Here is a 21,508-nt window from a genome sequence, read left to right on the forward strand (position 1 = left end):
TCTCTACAATACTGGGTTGAAATAGTAGCAGATTTTAAGCAAATTAAGTCTCTTGAATAGTCACACAATCTGAGATTTTGTGCTGACTGACAAATACAACCATACCATGTCTTGAATACCCCAGTAATTAAATTCAGACCTATACTTCTAATTGAGTCTTTGCAGGTCATGTTAAGTTACTTCTATGTATGTATAAAGCTCAGTGCTATTGCAGACAGACAACCTAAACGCTAACCTAAACAATGTGTAAATTTGCTTATTGCATAAATACTTAGAGTATAATTTGTTTTCAATATCTTCTAAAATATTTCTCATTGATTTCACTCTGGAATTAACAAAGCATTCTTCTTCGGAATTAGCCCCGAGTAACCACTGCTTATAAAAACATGCTTACAATAAAAAGGAATCGTTGTTGTTTCCTTTAAGTCTTAGCTCATCGTTCTACCTACATTTTAGTACAATTACTCACTGATAAGTATTTTGATCACTGAAAATCACATCCTAATCACCGCCGTGCACAGGTCAGTGTCGGGAAGTTTGCTGGCTGGAAATAAGAAGAGCTTTTTATAATTTCAGCATAACTTTGTAGACTCTCCACTAGTAATCATCTGTTACTCCACACACGCACAAACTTCTCCTGGTGATAAACTAAACGCTGGGAACGTCCCTTGTAACTACACAGGTCTTTTCCCGGAGGTGTCAAAACAAACCGAGCAGCCTCCCCACACACACACTCACCTCCACTGCATTTGGACATAGCCTATGCTCGCTAATTGCCTGCAGTAATTATGGTCACGCCTCCTCCCCGATCCACAATAAGAGACGGTGAGAAGACAGGAGCAGCGCTCCTTTCTCCTCAATTTCGACTGTGTCTGCAAATTGATTCAGTTTGTATGAGTAAACACCAACTCTGCAAGACGTCTTCTTCCATTTGCACATTCACATACTGACTGAGCAAAGGCCCATTTGACTCCCCACTCGCCCGCCCCCTCTCTCCCCTTTTCCGCTACCGGCATCAGTACACAATTAGCTCTACAGCCTCTTATTATTATCAGCATCAGCATAACACTGGCAGGGGCGAAAACATGGTGTGCGTCTTAATTTACCATATTCAGAGCACATTTTTAAAAACACGATAGATAGATAGATAGATAGATAGATAGATAGATAGATAGATAGATAGATAGATAGATTTAAAAAAAAATCTTTTTATTGATGACGTTGATGGCGGTTTCCAGCACCTCGAAGTAAGCTACCTCTTCTTCAGATGTCCGCCCTTGATAGAAACCTAAAACGACGCTGGATTCCAAAAGGGAAACGCGCAATTACAACCGGGGCCGTGTATCTAAACATGAGTCAGAAATAATTGGGGTGTTGAGATGCATGGCGGCAAAAAAGGGAAGGTCACGCAGAGTGTACGACTCTAAACAGAATAATTCCGAAACCGACGCTTCTCAATGTGAGCGCGTGGAGGCACATCGAGTCTGGGAACAGGTGGTGACTGAAAGGGAGGTGCATGAGCGGGGCATCCAGGGCTGACTGATATTCACACCTTCGGTCACTCCGAGCAGCAAACAGGATGCCCCCCCCCCACCCCCCTTGAGTGAGCGCTCTGAGTCTGGATGTGGAGGTGGGGGTAGGATGAAGCTGTGGTCGTCTGGCGTGAAAAAAAGAGCAAATACACAGCGATTTGCTCTCCGTTACAGAGGAAAGTATCCATGTATCCATGAGCGTATTCATGGGTAAACCTTTATTATGCGTGACTGACAGCCGATACCCACCCTTGACCAACCCCTCCCTCGCAAACCCAGGCGCGCGCAGCAGGATCGCTGAGAACTTTTAATAATGTCCTTGTAATGGTGTCACGTAAAAAACATCCACGGCCGTTCCGTGCCAGCAGTGTTTCATATCAGGTTATTGCGCGCTCTTCTGAGAAAGCTCCCCGTACAGCGGAGCGGGAATCTTAATAAAAGAGAGAGAGAGAGAGCACCGTGTCTGCTTTTAATTATATCAGAACCGCACAGAGCTGCCAGCATCCATATCCACGGTTAATCGATTTTTATTGGGCTGTAATCTTTCGTGGCAAATTAGAGATGATTTAAGACTTTTGAGCCTCTCCTTTCCAGTCCGCTCATCTCCAGCCTTAAAGATTAATGAGGGACAGTGATCAATCCAAGACCATTGTTTTTATCCAGGAAACAATCTGTAATTAATACCGAATAATGACCATTACACGACCCTATAAATCCTGCGGTGGAGGGGAATCCAAGGATCTGAGGCCAAGATACACTCCTTAAAAAAAGATTTACAATGCGATCGAATCTTTGCGAGTTATCAGCAACAGGTCATAAATACGTCATTATAAACATGCTCAGGTTTATTTTTTCTAAATGTGTCTCTTGATAAAACATACACGAATTATGACTTTATTAATCATTTGCTTTTATTTCTGAACCTAAAAGTCCGATTTTAGTTAGGAAATATGACGATTTTCCCCTGATAAAAATAAAATAAAATACTGCAGGTGAGGACTGATTTAACTCACCGAAGGATTAAACTATTCGATCAGCGTCCCCCCTGCCAGCCTTACAAACCATCAAAATAAAAGTTCCGCTCAGAGCAGAGCGGACACCTTGAAACTTAAATGTGTATTTGTGATCTTTTGGTTGATGGTCGAAAAGAATGACGGTGAGACCCCAGAGAAATGCCGTGTTATAAGTACTATGAAACAGAGGTGCCAGACTGATTTTTAAGCGCAGGACACCTCCAATACACAAAAACCCGCTGTCAGTATGGGGGGCTGTACACTGCGGGGTTTTTTATATAGACGATTTGCCATCCCGTCTGCTTAATTAATCACTTTGCAGCGCAGAAGAAAAGAGTCGCTTATCACCCTATCATGAAGAGCAAATAGCCCATCATTGAGTCCCATTGCTGAGGTGAAAGAGGGTTGGGCAGTTGCGATGGGGGGAGCCGCGTAAATCCTCACACTCGGGTGGAAGTGGCTCCTAAAGGCCATGTAATGTGACACATGTATAAAAAAATAACGCCTTGCCTGCGCCTTTGGCACGGAATGAATGAAACTGGCGCTTTTTTTAATGTAACGGTTTAATAGAGCTATCAATATTAATGCATTTTCTAGCCTATGTGTGGACAAAGTAATCCACGGAGGAGTTTGAAATGGTGCGTAGAGGCGAAAACACATCTACCAGCGAAGCCATACAGATTTAGCACATTTTGCGCAACGATTTAATATGGAGGTAGTAATATTAATGGCCCTTGCAGTCGATTTCTGGTATAGGAGGGGGTACATAATATACAGCGGAGTGCACAATGCTGCTGTGCATCAGTGGGGTGTGTGGATTTGATAGGAAAGAAGAGCAAAATGAGACACAAACTACCAGGTGAACTGTGAACACAGAAAGCTTGGTAACATTCTGACAAAGCCTGACCTTTCCTGAACCCTGTGGTATAAACCAAAGCAGCACTATTGTAATGTAAACCTGACCAGTTTGTTTTGGGCTCCCCTCTGTAGGGACCACAGTGAGGAACTGGACTGTAAACCGCTACTTGTGTTTGATGGAGATATTTCCCAGGGCTAAATAGTCCCTAATAAAATTCCCTTGTTGTTGACGTAGTGAATTTTTTTAAAGACTTTATGTTAAATAGCCCCCAACACATCCACAAATGAATACATTTTATTTTATGTGATTTTAAGTGGAATCGTTCAAGCAGGCATGGCTTCGAGACAAGCCAAAGGGAAACTGCGCGGGAGGGGGACACAGAGGTCTGCAGAAGGGCCAGGAGAAATTTGCCATGAGGTATTCCAACTATTTTCATTTGTTTCTGTTAAGTCACTTAGGTCTCAGCGCCAAACGCACTTGAAAAAATAAGGGAACAGAAAACAGCGGACACTTACACATTCCTTACTGTACATGAGCTGGAGATTCCCACTTTCTCCCCAGAGCTCGTGGCTCATGTCCGTGGGCGTCAGATGGCTGAAAGCGTGCCGCTCATCGCGGTGAGCAGATTAGACTTTATCTTACGGCACAGCGCTTTAATGTGCGCAAAGGCCAAATGATTAAAGTTGGGGAAACGGACAGATAAATAGGTAATCACCGCTAAATAACACCAATACTGATTCAATTACACAAGAACTAAATCAAGAGAGCAGCATAACTCCCACGCACGGGATTGGCACACAAAAACAATTATACCTGGCACATTTAATATCGAAGCAGCAGCGTATTAAACTTTATTAAAAGCACCCATGGTCCAACCTCAACATCAAACATGCAACATGAAAAAATAGGAGGGGGGTGTTGCAGAGAAGCTACTTTATTTTAACAACAACCAGAAAAAAAATATTTACCAAGCTAATTCAATGACAGGAAAGATATTTATGCCGTCACCTCGTCTCAGATATGTGTGTTGAAACACACTGCTGTAACTGCCCAGTCGTTTCGACAGCGTATTGAGTTGATAGGGGTGTCGATTGCCCTGTCCATCATCCACCCCCTCACCCATCACCCGGCCCACCCTTCATCTTCCCCCTTCCTCCTCCTCCCGGCTGTTTGGAGCTGTCAGGGAAGCAGCCTATAAAATCAAACGAGACAAGGCTGCGAAGAGACCGCTGGTACCGAGGAAAGACGGTGCAAGTACTGCCCTGCTCACGGAAAACTTTTTGTCTGGCCGAAGCTCGGATGATTCTCAACAGCGGACGTTCACATCTAACGACAAAGGACGTTTTGTTATAAGGAGGAAACGTTTTATTCCCTCTCATTACTGTAATTCATGGTTTAAAGGAGCCGGTTTCTCGGAAGTTTTTGAAGGGAGTCCTTTGCGGAGGTTTGTGATGCTGCTTCCCTGCGCACTCCACTCCTTGCTTTGCGCGCTGAGCTGCGCGTGGTGGCTGCACGGAGGAGCGGCCTCACGGCTCAAGTCTCCCTCTCTGCCCATCCAGCCCGAGAGAGAACCGCTGCCCTTCAAAGGAACATCAGGTATGTTGTTTTTGGAAACGTAAGAAAAGCCACGTAAGAAAAGCGGTGTTGCAGAATTGAGCTGGCAGCTGGAGTATACTCGTGTTTTTTTTTATACCAGCAATAGCTATAAAAATGGCCGCACGCTTTGAAAGCCTCTGAAGAAGTTGGCTACCTAAGCTGCATTTGTTAGCATCAGTTTCAGGCTTCCAAATCAGGTAACCCCTGCTGTGTAAACAGTTTGTGACCCAGGGGGCAGCACTGAGCAGCAGCTAATTAACAATTTAAAAGTTTTGTTTGTTTTAAAACTTTTGTTATTAATTATTTCTTTTTTTATATGAAGAATGTATTTTAAAAATGTGCATAATTTGATATAAAATTACTTACTGTTAAAATGTCTATTTTTCCGTGAGTTGTTTCGTGGGTGTGGGGTTATGACCCCAGTTCACCCCTCTAGCTGTGCACGCGACAGCAGCGCCGATAGCGGAGCTAGCTAACATTTAAAGACCGTTAAATCTCGACATTTAAAAGTTAGCTTTTTCCGCTGCAGTAGTACACAGTCGTTTTTTTCTAGTTTCCTCTCCCGGTTCCAGGTTGCTTCATGTGTAAACCAGCGGCAAACATGTGAGTCATAACCGCAGTCGATGTCTTTTGATTCATATGTGAAAGCCCCTTCGTACATAAGCTCGCCGCGGTTTTTATAAGGTAACTACTCTGGAGCACAGAGCAGCGGGAACTCCACGTTAACCACCCCGTTATAACGTGTAATTTCATGTTGGAAACTCAAATCAATCGACTTTCCATTACAACCGCTGGCTCCTCGGAGCCTCCTCCTCCTCCTCTATTTGAGCGCAGCGCGGAGTGGCGAGGCTCTCTGTTTGGCTCTCCCTTTAACTCGACTGGACTGTTTAAAGTGTGCAGTAACTTTAATGAAAGAATAATGCGAACCAGCTTGGTAGCCGTGAGCGGGGGAGAGCCATCAGCTCGAGTGAAGCTGGCCAGGGTAACATCAAGTTTGTGCGTGCACACACCACATACAGTCACCCTAACCAAAAATAATTATAATACTCCTGCGGTAACTCGGCGTGACAAACACTTAATTATGAGTGCAGCCTAGTAATAACAACACTGAAAGCTATTTTTATCCCCTGTAACATCAATATACAGCCCCGTCCCTACATATTAGGACATGGATGTGTATTTTATAGCCGTAGCTCTGCTCCAGCACACTGGGTTTAAAGTGAAAGGCTCACATGTTCTGCAAGAGTGTTGGAGTTCCTTCGCATCCACTTTGGGCAAAATATGGGAAGAGTTGCAGCCCATTGTTCACTTTCATTTCAAAGTAGACTGAACTCATCATGTACTGTAAAAATCCTTTTCACTAGAAGTTCAGTATACTGTATAATCTTTATAATATGCCCACTGAATTAATTAAGACGTGTGTGTGTTTCTGGGGAATCTGGGAATCTCTGATAAAAGTTTGAGTGGAACTTCTCTCTGGATCATTTAGGTCTGACAGGATGCAAAGCTCGAGTTCCAAAATTTGAGGCATCCAGGGAGTTTTGGTAGCTTCCAGCAAGTCTGGGCAGTGAGCTCATGTGTGGGATTTATTTGTTTTTAAGTATGCAAATGGCACTCGTGGTCTGGTATCTGTGGTTTGTCATAAAAATGAGTTAGTCTTTTTCTTGCTATTAAAGTGGAGTATTATCCTTATTTTTTAAGTTGTGTGTTTTTTTATTTTTAAATGTTTTAATTTTTTATTAGTAGAACTTACTAGAATAGCTTTGCATGATATTCCGTTCAATATAATCCTTATTTGCCTTATACTCGGCCTTGAAAACATTGCCCATGTTTAATATGAGGTTCCACCACTTATAACAGAACATAGTAGGAAAACTCTAAATATCAGAAAGTCCAGCTTATCTTTTAAAATGTTTTTTGTTTTTTTTAAGTTTTTGTTGTTGTTGTTGTTGTGTTCCCTAATTAATTTTGGCATATCTCAAAAAGAAAAACATTTTTTTAAGCATATCGTTTTGCTTTTCTAATCAAGTTCTTTATTTTGGAAAGAGCCAAAGAAATGAGGTTGTAATCGCCTAATGTTTGCTGTGTGTAATCAACACCGTTTGTGTTGCAGGATGCTCATTTGGAGGTCGCTTTTATTCCTTGGAGGACAAGTGGCACCCAGACCTGGGGGAGCCCTTTGGCATCATGCACTGTGTCCAGTGCCACTGTGAACCTGTAAGTTTTGGCTTAGTGTGATCTCACTCCACATGTTGTGTTTGACTTTTTTCCCCTGCAGTAAGCTGTAACTCCATGTGAGCTGACTAATGTGTGTGTGTTTGTTTTTATTTTTCTCTGGCAGCAAAAGAGTCGCCGTGGTAAGGTGTCGGGAAAGGTAAACTGCAAAAACATAAAACAGGACTGTCCGGCCCTGGACTGCGACAATCCCGTCCAGCTGGCGGGTCACTGCTGCAAAACCTGTCTTCAAGGTAATCATCCTCTCAGCTCAAATGCTGCTCTCAGCTTTTGTAGATGTCAAGCAATTCTAGTAGTCCTAAACACATGAAAAACAGGCAGCTGAATAAACAAGCATGAACATTCTTAATTCAGTAAACAAACTGTATGTGGAGAGAGCAGTTGTTTCCCCCCTTTTGTCACAAGAGCAATTTTTTCAACTTTCTTTTTGTTTATTCTGTTCAACTTCTATTTCTTTCTTTTTCTTCTTCCTCTCTATAACTTTTCCTTGGTTGTTGTTGTTTTTCTTGCCTCCTTGGGTAAGCTTGTTCGCCGTCAGAACAGCTGCTGAATACAATGAGCGAGTCAATTGATTTTCCATTCAGCCGCATCAAATGGACATTTTCTCCAACCAGTCTCAGCTGAAAGCACCACCCACCTATTTAGCCTCATTCTCACATAGTCACTTACCTTGTCTGCACACTGCTGCGCACACAGTCTCACCCTATTAGGGAGTCAGAGCTGCTTTACACATGGTCACACACACACGCACACACACACACAAAGGGTGGGCCTTCATGCTGCAGTGTTATTCTCCATGGGTGTTTTTCTCCATGGCATGTGTGGTAATGGAATGGAAAGTAAAGGTAAAACACCGTGGAGACACTGTGTGTTTATATATGTGTGTGTGTGTGTCTGTTGTGGTCAAGCTTTAAGGAAAAGGTTGAGTGTGTTTGTCTTAGCTTTGGCAACCTTGCACCTGGTATATTTATGTAAGTGTTGGAAAATGGTGGGTGTATAAGTGTGTGTGTGAGCACCTGAGCATGTAGTATTACCAACTGGGGAGAAGTGAGAGTGATGCTGCCCAGAAGGGCTTCAGCGTTCCCAGTAGAGCAGTGGAATTATGAGATTGGAGATGAGTTTTAGGTGGTGTGTGTGTGTGTGTGTGTGTGTGTGTGTGTGTGTGTGTGTGTGTGTGTGTGTGTGTGTGTGTGTGTGTGAATCACACAGCAGACAGTCCAGTTGAGTTCCTCAGGGAAAAAAAGCCTTGGTGAAATAGCGTTTGAGTGAGTAAGAGGCAGTGTGTGGATTGCTTTCTCAAAGAACATATCAGAGAGGCTGTATTTGGCTGAATGAGCAGGGCTTTATGTGTCACTTTTTGTCTGTGTGTGTGTGTGTGTGTGTGTGTGCAAAGCAGCGAAGGCCACACATAGCATCAGGAGAGTTTGTGTGAAACAGCAGGTCATTGTTAGGATCGCATGCCAGTGTCGCTCCCAATTCTCCTTAAACTCCTCTGCTGCAAGAGACAACCTCGTGCTGAGAAACAAGAAATAAGTGGCGTCTGACATCTTCTGCCTCATTTGTTTCCTCCCGTCTCTGCTCATTCTTCTGGAATTTCTACCTGCCATGATCAGCCTAGATTTGTCACTGTCCGATCCCTTTATCCACATGCTTCGCACTCCATCCATTCTTAAAGCACAGCAGCCAGTGTTTTATTGTCATGTGTGAACCAGACTTTGGCACAATGTGTTTTCAAATGTTTGTCTTTATGCTGTTTATCTTGCCAGGTACTGACACTGTTTCAAAGGCAGATGCTGAAAGAAATCTCAGTACCATAAAAGTAGTTAATAGCAGTTGGGTTTTTTTCCAGAGTTTGATGACTTGGCTTCACTTATGCAAGAACTTGTGGCTCAAATAAGAGCTCTTTTACTCTGGCGTGCTGTGTGCAGTTCATATGACTTATCATCCTGAAGTATTTCACAAGTCAAAATAAACACCTTAAGTTAATGTTTCTTATTCGTATTTAGTTGAGTTACACCACATGTTTATTTACATCATTTTCTTACTTTTGTATTTACTGAAGTGGGATAAGTCACACACTGTCTGATTTTGACACGTTGACTTTACTTAAAAATATGCAGACTCATTGCCTCCAAAAGAATATACCAATTATAGTATATCAAATAAAAAAAAACTTCATTTAACTTTTTTTTAAACTTTTGCACTCTTATTATACACAGGATTTATATTATGTGTTAAAAGACAAACATCTTATTTTTCTTCCCATGCATGTGTCCTATTCATGTGTTATTGGCTAACCCTTTAGAGTGTTCTTAGCCACACAAACAGTGGAAACCACATTACACATCCACAAGAAGACTAAACATAACCTAACTGAACTTATTCCCGTGAGAAAAAGTACAAATGAAATAAATGCAGGCAAAGAGTACAGATAACTTAATTCTACCTTCATTCTTCATTTAAACTTTTTTCAAATTTACATGCTTATATATTATCATTGAAATTACACAAGGTCATTACTTACATTTGCAGTGTATAGCCAGTGTACATTTCAATACAGTAGTTTGGGAAACTGTCTATTTGCTTATACACTATTTGACAGTAATTTACAGATTCTTTTAGTGACTTTCAGTGTTTTTTTTATTTTATTTTATAGGTGGTAAAAAACAGATTGACTCTGTGCTGAACTCCTTTGAATATTTCCCCCGAAAGAGCAAAGAGCGAGAGGAAGAACTCCACAAGTCATACAATGATAGATCCTACCTGAGCTCTGAGGACGTGGGGCCTGGGGAGAGCCGCACAGGTACATATGGAGCACCTGCTTACAAATAGACAGAATTGTCCTGAACACACATGACACAGAGCCTGAATAAAACACTACAGCTCATGAAACATTCTGTTGTGGTGCAGACTTTGTGGCAGTGCTGACAGGACTGAAGGACTCGTGGCTGCCCAGCCCCAGTGGAGTTGCCAGAGCTCGCTTTACTCTGACCAGAAGCAGCCTGACCTTTTCCATCACATACCAGAGGTGAGACTCTTTGCTTCTCTTCAGATGTCGTTCTGTTCTTTTTTTTAAAGATCAGGTACGCTAATATCAGTGCCTGTTGCTAACTATTCCAGCGCCTTTCCAGCTTATTCCAAACAAACCTCCTGTGTTAATATATTTTTATTTTTTGTAAAAACAAACTTTGTTTTTTGAGTAGCAGTCAGTATAATAGAATATAAAACTGGAATTGGTGAAAAAAAAAGATTTATTTTCAATAAATTAAAAGTTTGTCAACTTTTCTGCCTGCATTTCGCTTACATTTCCCTCTGGCTTTCCAGAATGGGCCATCCCACTAAGATTGTCTTCCTGGACTCAGATGGGACCCCTGCTTTCGAGTACAGAGTCCCCAAGGGAGACTCCGACATGGTAAGAATAGAAAATCATCTCCTCACATCCTGTTACATGTGCGTGAGTGCTCCTGGACAGAAAGGGAAACTAAGCACCGGTGTAATGAGCACTCACCCTGCCACTTCTTCACTCATAACTCACTCTGCAATAATAAACAATAAACACACTCGCTGACAGCCAAATACACATGCGGTGACACTTCTTCTCTGTTCCATTGCCCATTCTTAAACATGACAGAGTCAGCCTGATTGCGGTTAGCATCAACACGTGGCCGTTCAGGTTTTTAAGGTTAATAGCAGGCTAGCATTATCCAGATAAATCAGTAAACTGATATGTTGATGTAACAGTATTAAATGTGCATGCATGTCCATATGCTCCTCGAGGTCTGACTCTTGTCACTAAGCATCATTTCCCATCAAAACACACACATCTCCACTTTCCATTTCAGACCTGAACTGCCTGCTCAGTGAGGCAGGAGCCCCCTAAATGCAGGTCCCAGAAATTGGGCCTGTTATTATTTTTAGATAAATGGCAGCGTCAAGCGCCAGAGGACCTTAGAGAAAACACTCTGGCATGAGAAAAGGAAGGGGGTTTTGCTTAAGCAAAACTTTGGGGAAAGAGAGGATTTTTCACATGTTACATCACTGCTTAGCAGGGGGACAGAGAACATCGCTAATTAAAATGGAGATTACCCCTGAACTCTTGAGTTATGAGGCACAGGCACAACGCCACATTTCTTCCCTCTGCTCTCAGGGAGAGGTTTTATGTTGAAGCTTTGCAGCCCAGGATTGAGAGTACAATGGTTGGATGTATTCAACAGATGTGCCTGTGGTGTCTGATATGTGTTTTTGCCACATGCATGCTATCCTGAAGAAGTATAAAATGATTTCCATCTTTTAAGCACCTACCTGCTTCTGTGTGTGTAGATCTGTGGAGTATGGAAGAACGTGGCTGAGCCTCTACTGCGACAGCTGCAGTCTGAGCAGATGCACATCAGTATGTCCACGTCCACAGGCCAACGGGACGAAGTGGAGGGAAGGATCATCAAACACAGAGCACTGTTTGCTGGTGTGTATCCATGTGGGATGCTGTAGCTCTCTAATGGCTCTTTTTTTTTTTGAGACATGTGTACGCCTTTGTCTTTGTGTCACAGTACACAAGAAGCCCAATATTTACAAAGCAGCAGAGCCGTGTATATTTTCATGTAATCTTAAAAGGCTTCGCGTGGATTAATGTAGCTAAAATGTGCCGGCTTTGTTTACAAGTCCTGTAAGAGAATGCAGATCTAATGTGCACATGTGTTACATACAGAGACATTCAGTTCAATACTGACGTCAGAGGAAGAGAATTCAGCCATGGGAGGCATTGCTATGTTGACGCTGAGTGACACTGAGAACAACCTCCATTTCATCCTCATCCTGCAGGGCCTCATCCAACACAGAGATAGAGGTGAGAGGAAGGAGAAAGTTCACTTGAAATCTTTCTATAAATGTAGATGCATTAATATGAAAGTCAAGGAATGTAAAAGAGTGACACTGAGACAACTCTGTCTCTTCTCAGACCCCATTTTGGTGCCCATCCGAGTCCAACTGTTGTGCCGGCAGCACATCCTGAGAGAGATCCGAGCCAACATCACGTCTCATGTGAGTACCCAGCTTGATGTAGCCACCATTTCACACCTCGCAACACTCCTTTTTAAGACTCACTTCTTCTTCATGTTTCTTCTGGGAAATTATTTAAAAATGTTATTTTTAAATAATGCATCCATCCGTAAGTGACAGGTAGTTACTGTGCATATTGAGGGGAAATTTTTAGTTTAATGTCACAGTTTCACAAAATATTTGGGTATTATGCTGAAAATTAAATGAAAAAGAACTGAATAAAATGGCAGATTTTGAAAAATGTTGACAGGTATGATATTTTGTACTCAAAAAGAGCCATAGATGTTGTTCAATCCATCACCAAGTAAAATAAGTGGGCACTTTGGGTAAAGTAAAATAGATGTATTTATATCTGAGACAGACTAAAAGTTAAAAGGTGACTGGGGGAGGAGCAGTGTTGTTTTCACTAAAAAACTTAGGACACAGAACATCCCACGCCTCCTTCTCTCAGAGATGGATGTGGTTTTGTCACCACATCCTAGTTATGTTGCCACTGCCGCTGCTCTGATCACAGAAAAGACAAGACTAAAAAAAAAACTGGATGGAGAGGAAACTAGAGGGGAGAAAGTTAGCAAGTAGTTTTGCATGAGACAGATGTGAGACGTCTGGGAGACGAAAAGAGGGGAGGGTAGGAGGGAGGTAAAGAGGATGCACTGCGTACACACTCCTCACACATGTCAGTGGTTAGTGGTCTGCGGGGCTGAGATGGATGGAGGGAGGAGGAGGAGGAGGAGTGATGAAAGGCGGGCCTGTTTTTAATTCTGCCAGGAATTGCGTGAAGGGCCGATGCACCTCTCTTTCTCTGAGAGACGGTCCATGAAAAATACACGCAAAACACACACTTTAACTATGAATTACATATCATACACTATTTCTAGCTGGGCAATGATGATGAAGATAATTGGCTTTATTTGTACAACACATTTCCTCCTCTCTCATAATTGTGTCCATTCACCCCCCCACCCCCCGCCATTCCCACTCTGTTTTAGCCCCTCGCTGTGTGGATTTATGGTACATGTGTATTTATATTGAACTGCGGCCCCACAGGTCATAAAAGTAACATTTCTCCAACACTCGTGTGCATCTGTCCTATTAATCCAACATTTTTCAACGTCTTCTTGGAGACCGGTCAGCCTGCATTAAATCTAATTTCTCTCAGTATGAAACCTTTTAAGGCAATTCAAGCCATATTTTTTGCCTCAAGTTTTAAGTGTGCATGTATGAGTGGGGGCAATTTTAAATCTGTGTTCTTTCTGTAAGAAAGCCATTTGTGCCCTTGATGCGTTCTGACTTCGTGATTCCTTTCTGACTGCCCTATTTATTTTATCTTAAGCCAATTTCACTGTCTTTCGGCTTTTGTTTTTGCTCTCTGTGCTGCAGATCACATTTTAATTGTGCCAAAATGAAGGAACTTTTTTTATTTTAGCTGGAAACTGGTTTAAATAAGTTGAGGTTTCGTTACTCTGGTAACATGCCAGTGTTGAACCAACATCCTGTCAACAACATCCAAAAAGGCATAATGTGACATTTTTATTGCTAGCATTTGAAAAGGCATTTGTTTTAAGAGGAAAATGGTTTTATATTTATCCACATTTAACTTTTCGTACTTTTCAATGTGTGCAGGATCCGGACTTTGCAGAGGTGCTGACAGATCTGAAGAGTCGTGAGTTGTTCTGGTTATCTCGCGGTCAGCTAGAGATCGCTGTGGCCGCCGAGGGTCAGGATCCCAGGCAAATCTCAGGTTTCATCACAGGCAGAAAATCTTGTGATAGTAAGTATTTACTGCAATCGGTCCATCCTCGCCTACATGTCACCAGCAGTGTTAAGGCACCAGACAATGAGGCTGCTGAGAACATGTTTGTTGGTTTGCTGCTCGTCCATCTGTGGACTGTTTTTGTCATTCACCTCTATAAATACTTTTTTTCTGTCTGGGTTCTTTCAAGTCTTATCGCTGGGGGAAAACCATGTTTACAGACCTTCTGTTTGACTTGGTGGCCCACCAAGACTGTTTGCATGTGTGTGTGTGTGTGTGTGCGTGTGCGCGCGGGGAATGGCTGGAGGAATGTTGTGGACAGCTTAATCGTCTGAAACAGTTAAAGCATGCACACAGTCTTTCAGTGCAATGCATATTTGGACATTTCACATTAGCGTGAAACATTTATTGTAATACACAGACACATATGTATGAAGATGCTGGTTTGTAACATATTTACACACACATAGTCACTCACACAGTTGCACTGCCAAGGTCACAGTCTGCAGGACGTGGGTTTCCCTGCCAGTGTTCCAGTCCTGTGATTAACAGCTTGATATTATGTCTGAAGAATTCAAACCCAATCCCCCCCTCCTCACTTTTTCCCACTCTCATTCCCACTCTCTCTCCCTTCATTTCTCTATCCCATCATCTGCTGTCCTCTTTGGCATCTTTCCTCTTCTCTGGCTTCTTTCTGTCTGTGTCATTTTCAGACGTTTTTCTCAGCACTCTCCTCTCTTACTCATTCCCTTCTGTCCTCTCAGCCCACTCTTTTAAGCCTTCTGCATTCAGCCAAGGTTACCTCATTTTGAAGCTTAAATCTTGGGTGGGTTATTGTATGCATGTGTGTGTGTGCACGTGTGCTAACATATATGTATTTGGCCTGAGTGCCACACAAGCAGACACGCCTCCTGACTAGTTGTCCAATTTAATCTGCCCTCTCAATGACTCTTTTTCAGTAAATGGATAAAATCATGGGTATGTGGCTGTAATATTTTTTATTCTCAGAAAACTTGTGACAGAAATCATTGCATCATCTCGCATGGCGTCAGGCTGTACATTAAAGAGAGGGGCGTCAACGTGGCTGATTTTAGATAAGTAGTGTGAGCAGGAATGTGCTCTGAAGTGGATTTTTGATATGAATCTGTCTTTCTCTGGCTCAGCTATTCAGAGTGTGATGTCCAGCAGTAATGCATTGATCCCAGGGAAGACGGGAGGTGTGGGATCTGCTATCTTCAACCTCCATGATAATGGAACGCTGCAGTACCAGGTATGAGTCTGCTCACTTTTGCAGGGTTGTTGTTGTTCACAAATGTGTCTTGCAATACATATTTTGACTGGATTTGACTCAAATTTTATTTGAGTGTTGCAAGAGGTCCAGCTGCATTTCTGTCAAGGTACTTTAGTCAAAATAGGATTATTATTTCCATGTGGTTTAGTGTGACTCTGTTCTGGGGCCTCCCCACCCTGTATGTTTCCATGTATACATGGAAAGCATAAACACAGAGAGATCAGCAGTAACCCTCACCCTTAGAATAAAACAGGCAACACTGACAGTGATTAGACTTCAACCTTTCTCTCTCCTCTTCTTCAGGTTCAGGTCACAGGGCTCACCAGCGATGTTGTCAGTCTCACCATCGAGTTGAAGCCACGTAGGAGAAACAAGCGCTCCATCCTGTGCGATTTAACGCCAGAGTTCAGCAAGGCCACGGGGCAGGCGATAGGAAGCTGGAGCCGCCTGGAGGCCCGACACATGCACATGCTGCTGCAGAATGAGCTCTTCATCAATGTCGCAACAGCACACAGCCAGGAGGGGGAGCTGCGGGGGCAGATCAAGGCCCTCCCTTATAGTGGCCTAGAGGCACCTAGACATGGTATACATTGATTAAGGTTGTGAAATGAATGTAAAAAACCATGCCAATATGCATGCAAATATTCTGAACTGCTTCCTTCTTCTTCTTCCAGAGTTGCCCACCCCTCTAGCTGGCCACTTTGTGTCCCCACCAGTAAGAACAGGTGCTTCTGGCCACGCCTGGGTGTCAGTGGACAAATACTGCCACCTGCATTATGAGATACTTGTTGCAGGCCTCAGCCAAACTGACGACCTGACGGTGAACGCCCGCCTCCACGGACTGGCTGAGATCGGAGAGCTAGATGATAGCACCCACATGAGGCTGCTCACTGGCTTCTATGGCTCAAAGGTACATCAGTGTACACAATAAATGTGTCCTTACGCACATCAGTGTATTTGGAGTAAAGAAGGCCACTCAATGTTTTTGTCTTTTGGTCTCCTCAAGGCTCAGGGAGTGTTAAAGGACATCAGTGTTGAATTACTGAAACATCTGGACCAGGGAACAGCCTTCATCCAGGTCAGCACCAAGCTCAACCCGAGAGGAGAAATACGAGGACAGGTATGTACAACTTTGGCGTGCTCAATTTGTGGTTTGGTTTTTTTTTGGATTTTTTTAAAACAGGCACTTCAATCTCAGGTCATATATAAAAGATGAACCACTAAGATTTTCACATTTAGAAGTGTAATTTTGGATGTGTGCAAACGGGAGCTTCTTTTAGCAATCTAAAGAAGCCTTGTATTTGTGAGGTTGCGTGATTGCCCACTTAGTGCCTACTAGCCTACACAAAACAACACACTTTCACAGCCATAGCCCACAGCTGCTTGCAAAGCTAGCTGCAGCATTGCAGGTGTAGTTGTTGAACAATATGTTGTTTAACAGTTGAACTAAGAAGAGTGATCTCTCTCACACACTTGGAACAGAAGTATCCAGCTGTTTTAATAGGAAACAGGTCCAACACATAAACAGCCATCTGCTCAGGAGCACAAAAATGCTCCATTTAACAACAATTAACAATTAACTGTAGATGACTTGACACCGGTTTTTAGTCAGCTGTGTCAGCTGTGTCCAACATCACTCTTGCTCTAACCTTGCTTTCTCCTGTTTTCTTTTTTTTTCCATCTTTCTTGTTATTTCTTCCCCTCCCCCTTCTTCTTTTTCTTTCATGGCCTCCATGTCCATCTGTCGCTTCCTTTCTTTTCCTCACACATTCCCTCTCACCAGGTCCACGTGCCAAACAACTGCGAGTTTGGGACCAGGAGCGAGGCAGAGGAGGAGGAGGAGGAGTTGGAAGACTTTCTGTCAAAGGACCCCGAGGAGCTAAAAAAAGACCCCCATACCTGCTTCTTTGAGAACCAGCACTACCCTCATGGTTCCAGCTGGACGCCCAACTATGACAAGTGTTTCTCCTGCATCTGCCAGGTTAACACCAGAAACACAAAAAAATGTTTTTTTGATGTTTAAATGAATCATTTTAATAGAATGTTAAAACATTTAAAAAGCAGGTCATGTAAAATTCATGTCCGTGTCAAATCTTTGTGGGCTTTTTTCTGTAGAAGCGAACAGTGATCTGTGATCCAGTCATCTGCCCGGCGTTGACCTGCTCCAGAACCATTAAACCAGAGGGCAAATGCTGCCCCATCTGTGATGGTGAGTTAGTCCGTTTTTAGTTCAGCATCAGGTTTCACACTGCTTTTTGTGGATCTATTTTATTCCCACAGCAATCATAAAGCTTCAAACTAATTCCTCCATTTCCTTTTTCCTGTACAGAGACGAAGGAGCTCAAAGACGTGAAAGTTCCAGAGAGGGTTGATGAACATCCTGAAGGTAGGGACCACTTCTTCTGTCTATAACTCAGCTCTTCTTTCTTTCTCATTCTTTAAAAGGGACCTTTTTTTGCTCGTTTCCATCTCCTATAATTTTTTCTTAATCTTTACTTCAGTACTTCTGCGTGAGTTGAAAGAATACTGGGCCTTGACAAAGCTCCTCAGATTATTTGCTGAGTGAAAGTCATTTTAGCTCTGCTCCTCCTCTTTTTTTCAGTCAGCTTTTTTTCTGATTGGCTGCCCCTCATAAAAGAGATTAGAGCAACAGGTGGGTGGGGATTCTGCAGTTTTTGCCAGAGCTATGTGCCAGAGATGATCACATTAAGATCATATTGAGGATATCTGCTCTTACTAAACCAAAAGTCAGACCAAAATGATCATTTAAAGGCTCTTGTACATACACGAGTGTAAAAGATAAACTACCATAACAGCATATGTAAAAAATAAAACGTGTAACAGGTCTTCTTTCATTTTTATTTTGCCTTTATTTCTGCATGTCTCAGTGCTGCATTTTTTTCCTTCAGGGATTTTCTTACTGACTGTCCTCAGTAACCCTTTCTCTCTGTCAGGTTGTTACTTCGAAGGAGACCAGAAGATGCATGCCCCTGGGACCACATGGCACCCCTTTGTTCCTCCTTTTGGCTACATTAAATGTGCCGTGTGCAGTTGCAAGGTAAATACATATCAATAAATCCCCTCACATCTGGCTGGCTTTACTTTCTGGCTCTTAATGGGTCATTTGTTTTGTATTAGAGTCCAAAGAAAGTGAAGCCTTAATACATTTCTCATCAGTTCTTTCTTGGGATATGTCCAAACTATTTATGTGGAAAAAGCAATAAGTCAGCTGCTGAAGTTAAAAATTGCTGCTGACCTCCTGCTGTTGGCTGTGTTTTATCCATAGGGATCTACAGGAGAGGTTCACTGTGAGAAGGTGACATGTCCAATGCTGACCTGCAGTCACCCAGTGAGACGTCACCCCACCGACTGCTGCAAGGTGTGCCCCCAGGAGGAGAGGACCACTGCAGCCCTGGAGCACAGTGACATGATGCAAGCAGACAGCCCCAGATACTGCAAATTTGGCAAGAACTACTACCACAACAGCGACAGCTGGCATCCCTGGGTGCCACTCTTTGGGGAGATGAAGTGCATCAACTGCTGGTGTGATGTAAGTAAATATGACACAAGAGGAAATTCTCTTACTTTACCAAAATGTTACTTTTATATTATTAATGTTTTTTCTGATACTTAATGGATGATAGATGATATTTTCATTATATAACTAAGGAAATGAATCATAGTTTCCAGAGAGTTCAGACTAAATGTATTCAAGATAACCGAATACAAGATCTGATAAGGAACTGAAGCCAGTAATGTGAATGTGCTGTGTGTGTGCTGTGTGTGTGCGTGTGTGTGCGTGTGTTGAGTCATCCCCCAGTTTTGCTGTTCAGTATTTAAAGTACCTCTCAGCTCGCTGTATTGGTTAATCTGTTTGGTCAACTCTCACTATTTTCAACATCCTCATTTCCAGCTCCAGTGGGCAACAGCTGGTTTCGGTTAAGATCTCTAATAAAAACTTTGTATCCTACGTACTCATTCTAGCTTATGGAGTTAGTTAACTGTTAGCTAGAGTGGGTAGTGAAAATAGTGCTTAGTAGCTGAAAAGCCAGATAATCTGAAAAAAGTATCAAAAAGGAGACCCAGTTAATGCATTTATTCAGTGTTGACTTTACAGCTAGAAAATACAGCAGGTATATCTAATGTTATCAGAGGAAACAAACAACCTTTACTGCCACATGTTGCTTATTTTCACAAATCCTTCCTTTTTCTCCACAGCATGGTGTGACCAAGTGTCAGAGGAAACAATGTCCACTACTGACTTGCTCCAACATCACCCGCACAGAGGGCTCCTGCTGCCCCGAATGTCTCGGTAAGCACACTCTCTTGACCTTTTGAAAGGTCGCTTTATATGTAATAAAACATCTGTGATGAGTGTAAATAGCTATTAATTACATGTAAACATCTGCACTGAAAGAATTTGCTTCTCGCCGGGTAACGTTGTACTTGGAAGCTGTTTCTGCACAGTGTTAGTGTAAAAGCACAACTTCCTGTTTCGTGGGTGCTCAGTACATTTTGCTTTTATCTATAGATGACAAAGAAGAAGATGACATGGTGATGAAGGCTCCAGACAAAAGACAAACCTGGAGACACCACTGATCCCTGAGCCTCCCTTATTCGTCCAAGATGGACAAAAAGCCAGAGCTGCTCTCTGAGGTCTTCCTTCCTTCCTCCCTCCCTCCCCTGACACCCACCCTGTATCAGCTTCAGGATTGTAACGAGGCAACGTGGACACAGCGGGCCTGTAAAATGGAATAAAAGACTCAATAAGTGAAGGAATGTAAACTGCGGAGACGACCCACCAGCATTTACTTATATGCTGCCTTCATTTTCGTGCCTTGATCATGTGTTGGATTTTTAATTGTAATTTTTTTGGAAGCAGCTCAACAAAAAATGGACAAATGGTGTAAACAGATAACGCTGTTCAGTGTTCAGAAATCCAGCTGGACTTTTAAATGTTGGTAATATTGAGAGAGCTAGTTGTATTTGACTGACAGAGCTTCTTTGTGAAGCACAGCTTAAATCAGTGTGAATGTGTGCGCGTGCAAGTGTTTCCTTTTTTTTACCTGTAAAGAATATAAATAATAAGCAATACAAGATGTACAAGACAGTGAAGTTGGCAGGGTTTGAAAACTCTCTGCCACAGTCTGCTGCTTTCATTGTTGTGGTTCCACCCGGTGTCGCTCACGTACGGATCAGTGCCGCTCGACAGCAAGAGGTCTGAAACACCTCCAGTCGATCTCAGCGCTTCTATGCTCTGCTCTGGTTATTCTTCTTCCTGTTTTGAATTTCAGTCAGATCTCATGATGCCCGTTGTCTTTGTTGTTTATGAATATGAAGCTTGTTTACATTTTGTATTTATTGAACAGTGTGAAAAAAAATTAAAAAAGATGTTTGTTGGTAGAAGCGTGCTGATAATCCCTCTGGTTTTTCATCATTTATACATCACTTGTCACTTGTCATTTAAGGTCGGCAGGATTTTTATGCTGCTTTCCTCTCTGAGTTTCCCGGCACGTTCCTCTCCCACAGTGTTGGAGCTGTGGAGTGGGAGTGACAGACATGAGTGATTTTGCTTTCTCTTTCTCCTCTGACCTCCCATTTCTGTCATTTAATTTCCTGTTTCTCATATTCCCTTTTATATTTTTCCTTTTGCTCCATCGGTTCTTTCTTTTTTCCTTCCCCTGGTTGTTTTCCACATCACTCACCACATGTGCTGTGTAATGTTTTGTCCCATACGTACCTCACAATAAAAAAGACACAGGCAGAGCGCAGACAGACCGGAACATAAATATATTTTTACAGATGTACACATGTACGAAACTCCTGAATCAGGAGTGCAGACACTGCCAAAGGGCATACAGAATTCTTTCCATTACACACACACACACTCACATAGAAATCTGCTGCTGCACTCTGCTGGATAAAGCACATTAATACACCAGAGGTGTGTGCTGAAAACAGCTGGTTGACCACACACCTGTCCACCTCCACTATGTTTGCCAGTCTGTGTTTGTCAGAGAGTAGGGATAGTGGAAGTCAAAGGTTAAGTATCCTGTGGTAGCCTATGATCACACATACAGGGAGTGCAGAATTATTAGGCAAGTTGTATTTTTGAGGAATAATTTTATTATTGAACAACAACCATGTTCTCAATGAACCCAAAAAACTCATTAA

General features: G+C 42.6%; 1 protein-coding gene across 2 annotated transcripts; it reads left to right on the forward strand.

The window, feature by feature from the left end:
* The first annotated feature begins 4,534 nt into the window (after positions 1-4,534).
* Positions 4,535-20,720, forward strand: chrd (chordin). 2 transcript variants are annotated; one of them, XM_005738328.1, is made up of 21 exons: positions 4,535-5,000; positions 7,114-7,217; positions 7,342-7,468; positions 9,892-10,038; positions 10,146-10,263; positions 10,560-10,647; positions 11,556-11,697; positions 11,941-12,078; positions 12,190-12,272; positions 13,914-14,061; positions 15,207-15,313; positions 15,638-15,917; positions 16,009-16,244; positions 16,341-16,454; positions 17,118-17,315; positions 17,450-17,543; positions 17,664-17,720; positions 18,289-18,392; positions 18,621-18,884; positions 19,553-19,646; positions 19,866-20,720. In XM_005738328.1, the coding sequence occupies exons 1-21, from the start codon at positions 4,856-4,858 to the stop codon at positions 19,931-19,933; spliced, it is 2,856 nt and encodes a 951-aa protein (XP_005738385.1). In that variant the 5' UTR covers positions 4,535-4,855; the 3' UTR covers positions 19,934-20,720. The 2 variants fall into 2 exon arrangements, with proteins under 2 accessions (XP_005738385.1, XP_005738386.1); XM_005738329.1 differs by lacking the exon at positions 4,535-5,000 and adding an exon at positions 5,373-5,603.
* Positions 20,721-21,508: the final 788 nt, after the last annotated feature.

Source organism: Pundamilia nyererei, unplaced genomic scaffold (genome assembly GCF_000239375.1).
Source record: "Pundamilia nyererei isolate P.nyererei 1_Seehausen unplaced genomic scaffold, PunNye1.0 scaffold00083, whole genome shotgun sequence".
Taxonomy (NCBI): Eukaryota; Metazoa; Chordata; class Actinopteri; order Cichliformes; family Cichlidae; genus Pundamilia; species Pundamilia nyererei.

Coding starts and splice junctions, on each gene's coding strand:
- chrd (XM_005738328.1), top strand. CDS start 4,856: ATGCTGCTTCCCTGCGCACTCCACTCCTTGCTTTGCGCGCTGAGCTGC. Junction 7,218..7,341: donor TCCAGTGCCACTGTGAACCT/GTAAGTTTTGGC, acceptor TTTCTCTGGCAG/CAAAAGAGTCGCCGTGGTAA. Junction 15,314..15,637: donor ATGGAACGCTGCAGTACCAG/GTATGAGTCTGC, acceptor CCTCTTCTTCAG/GTTCAGGTCACAGGGCTCAC.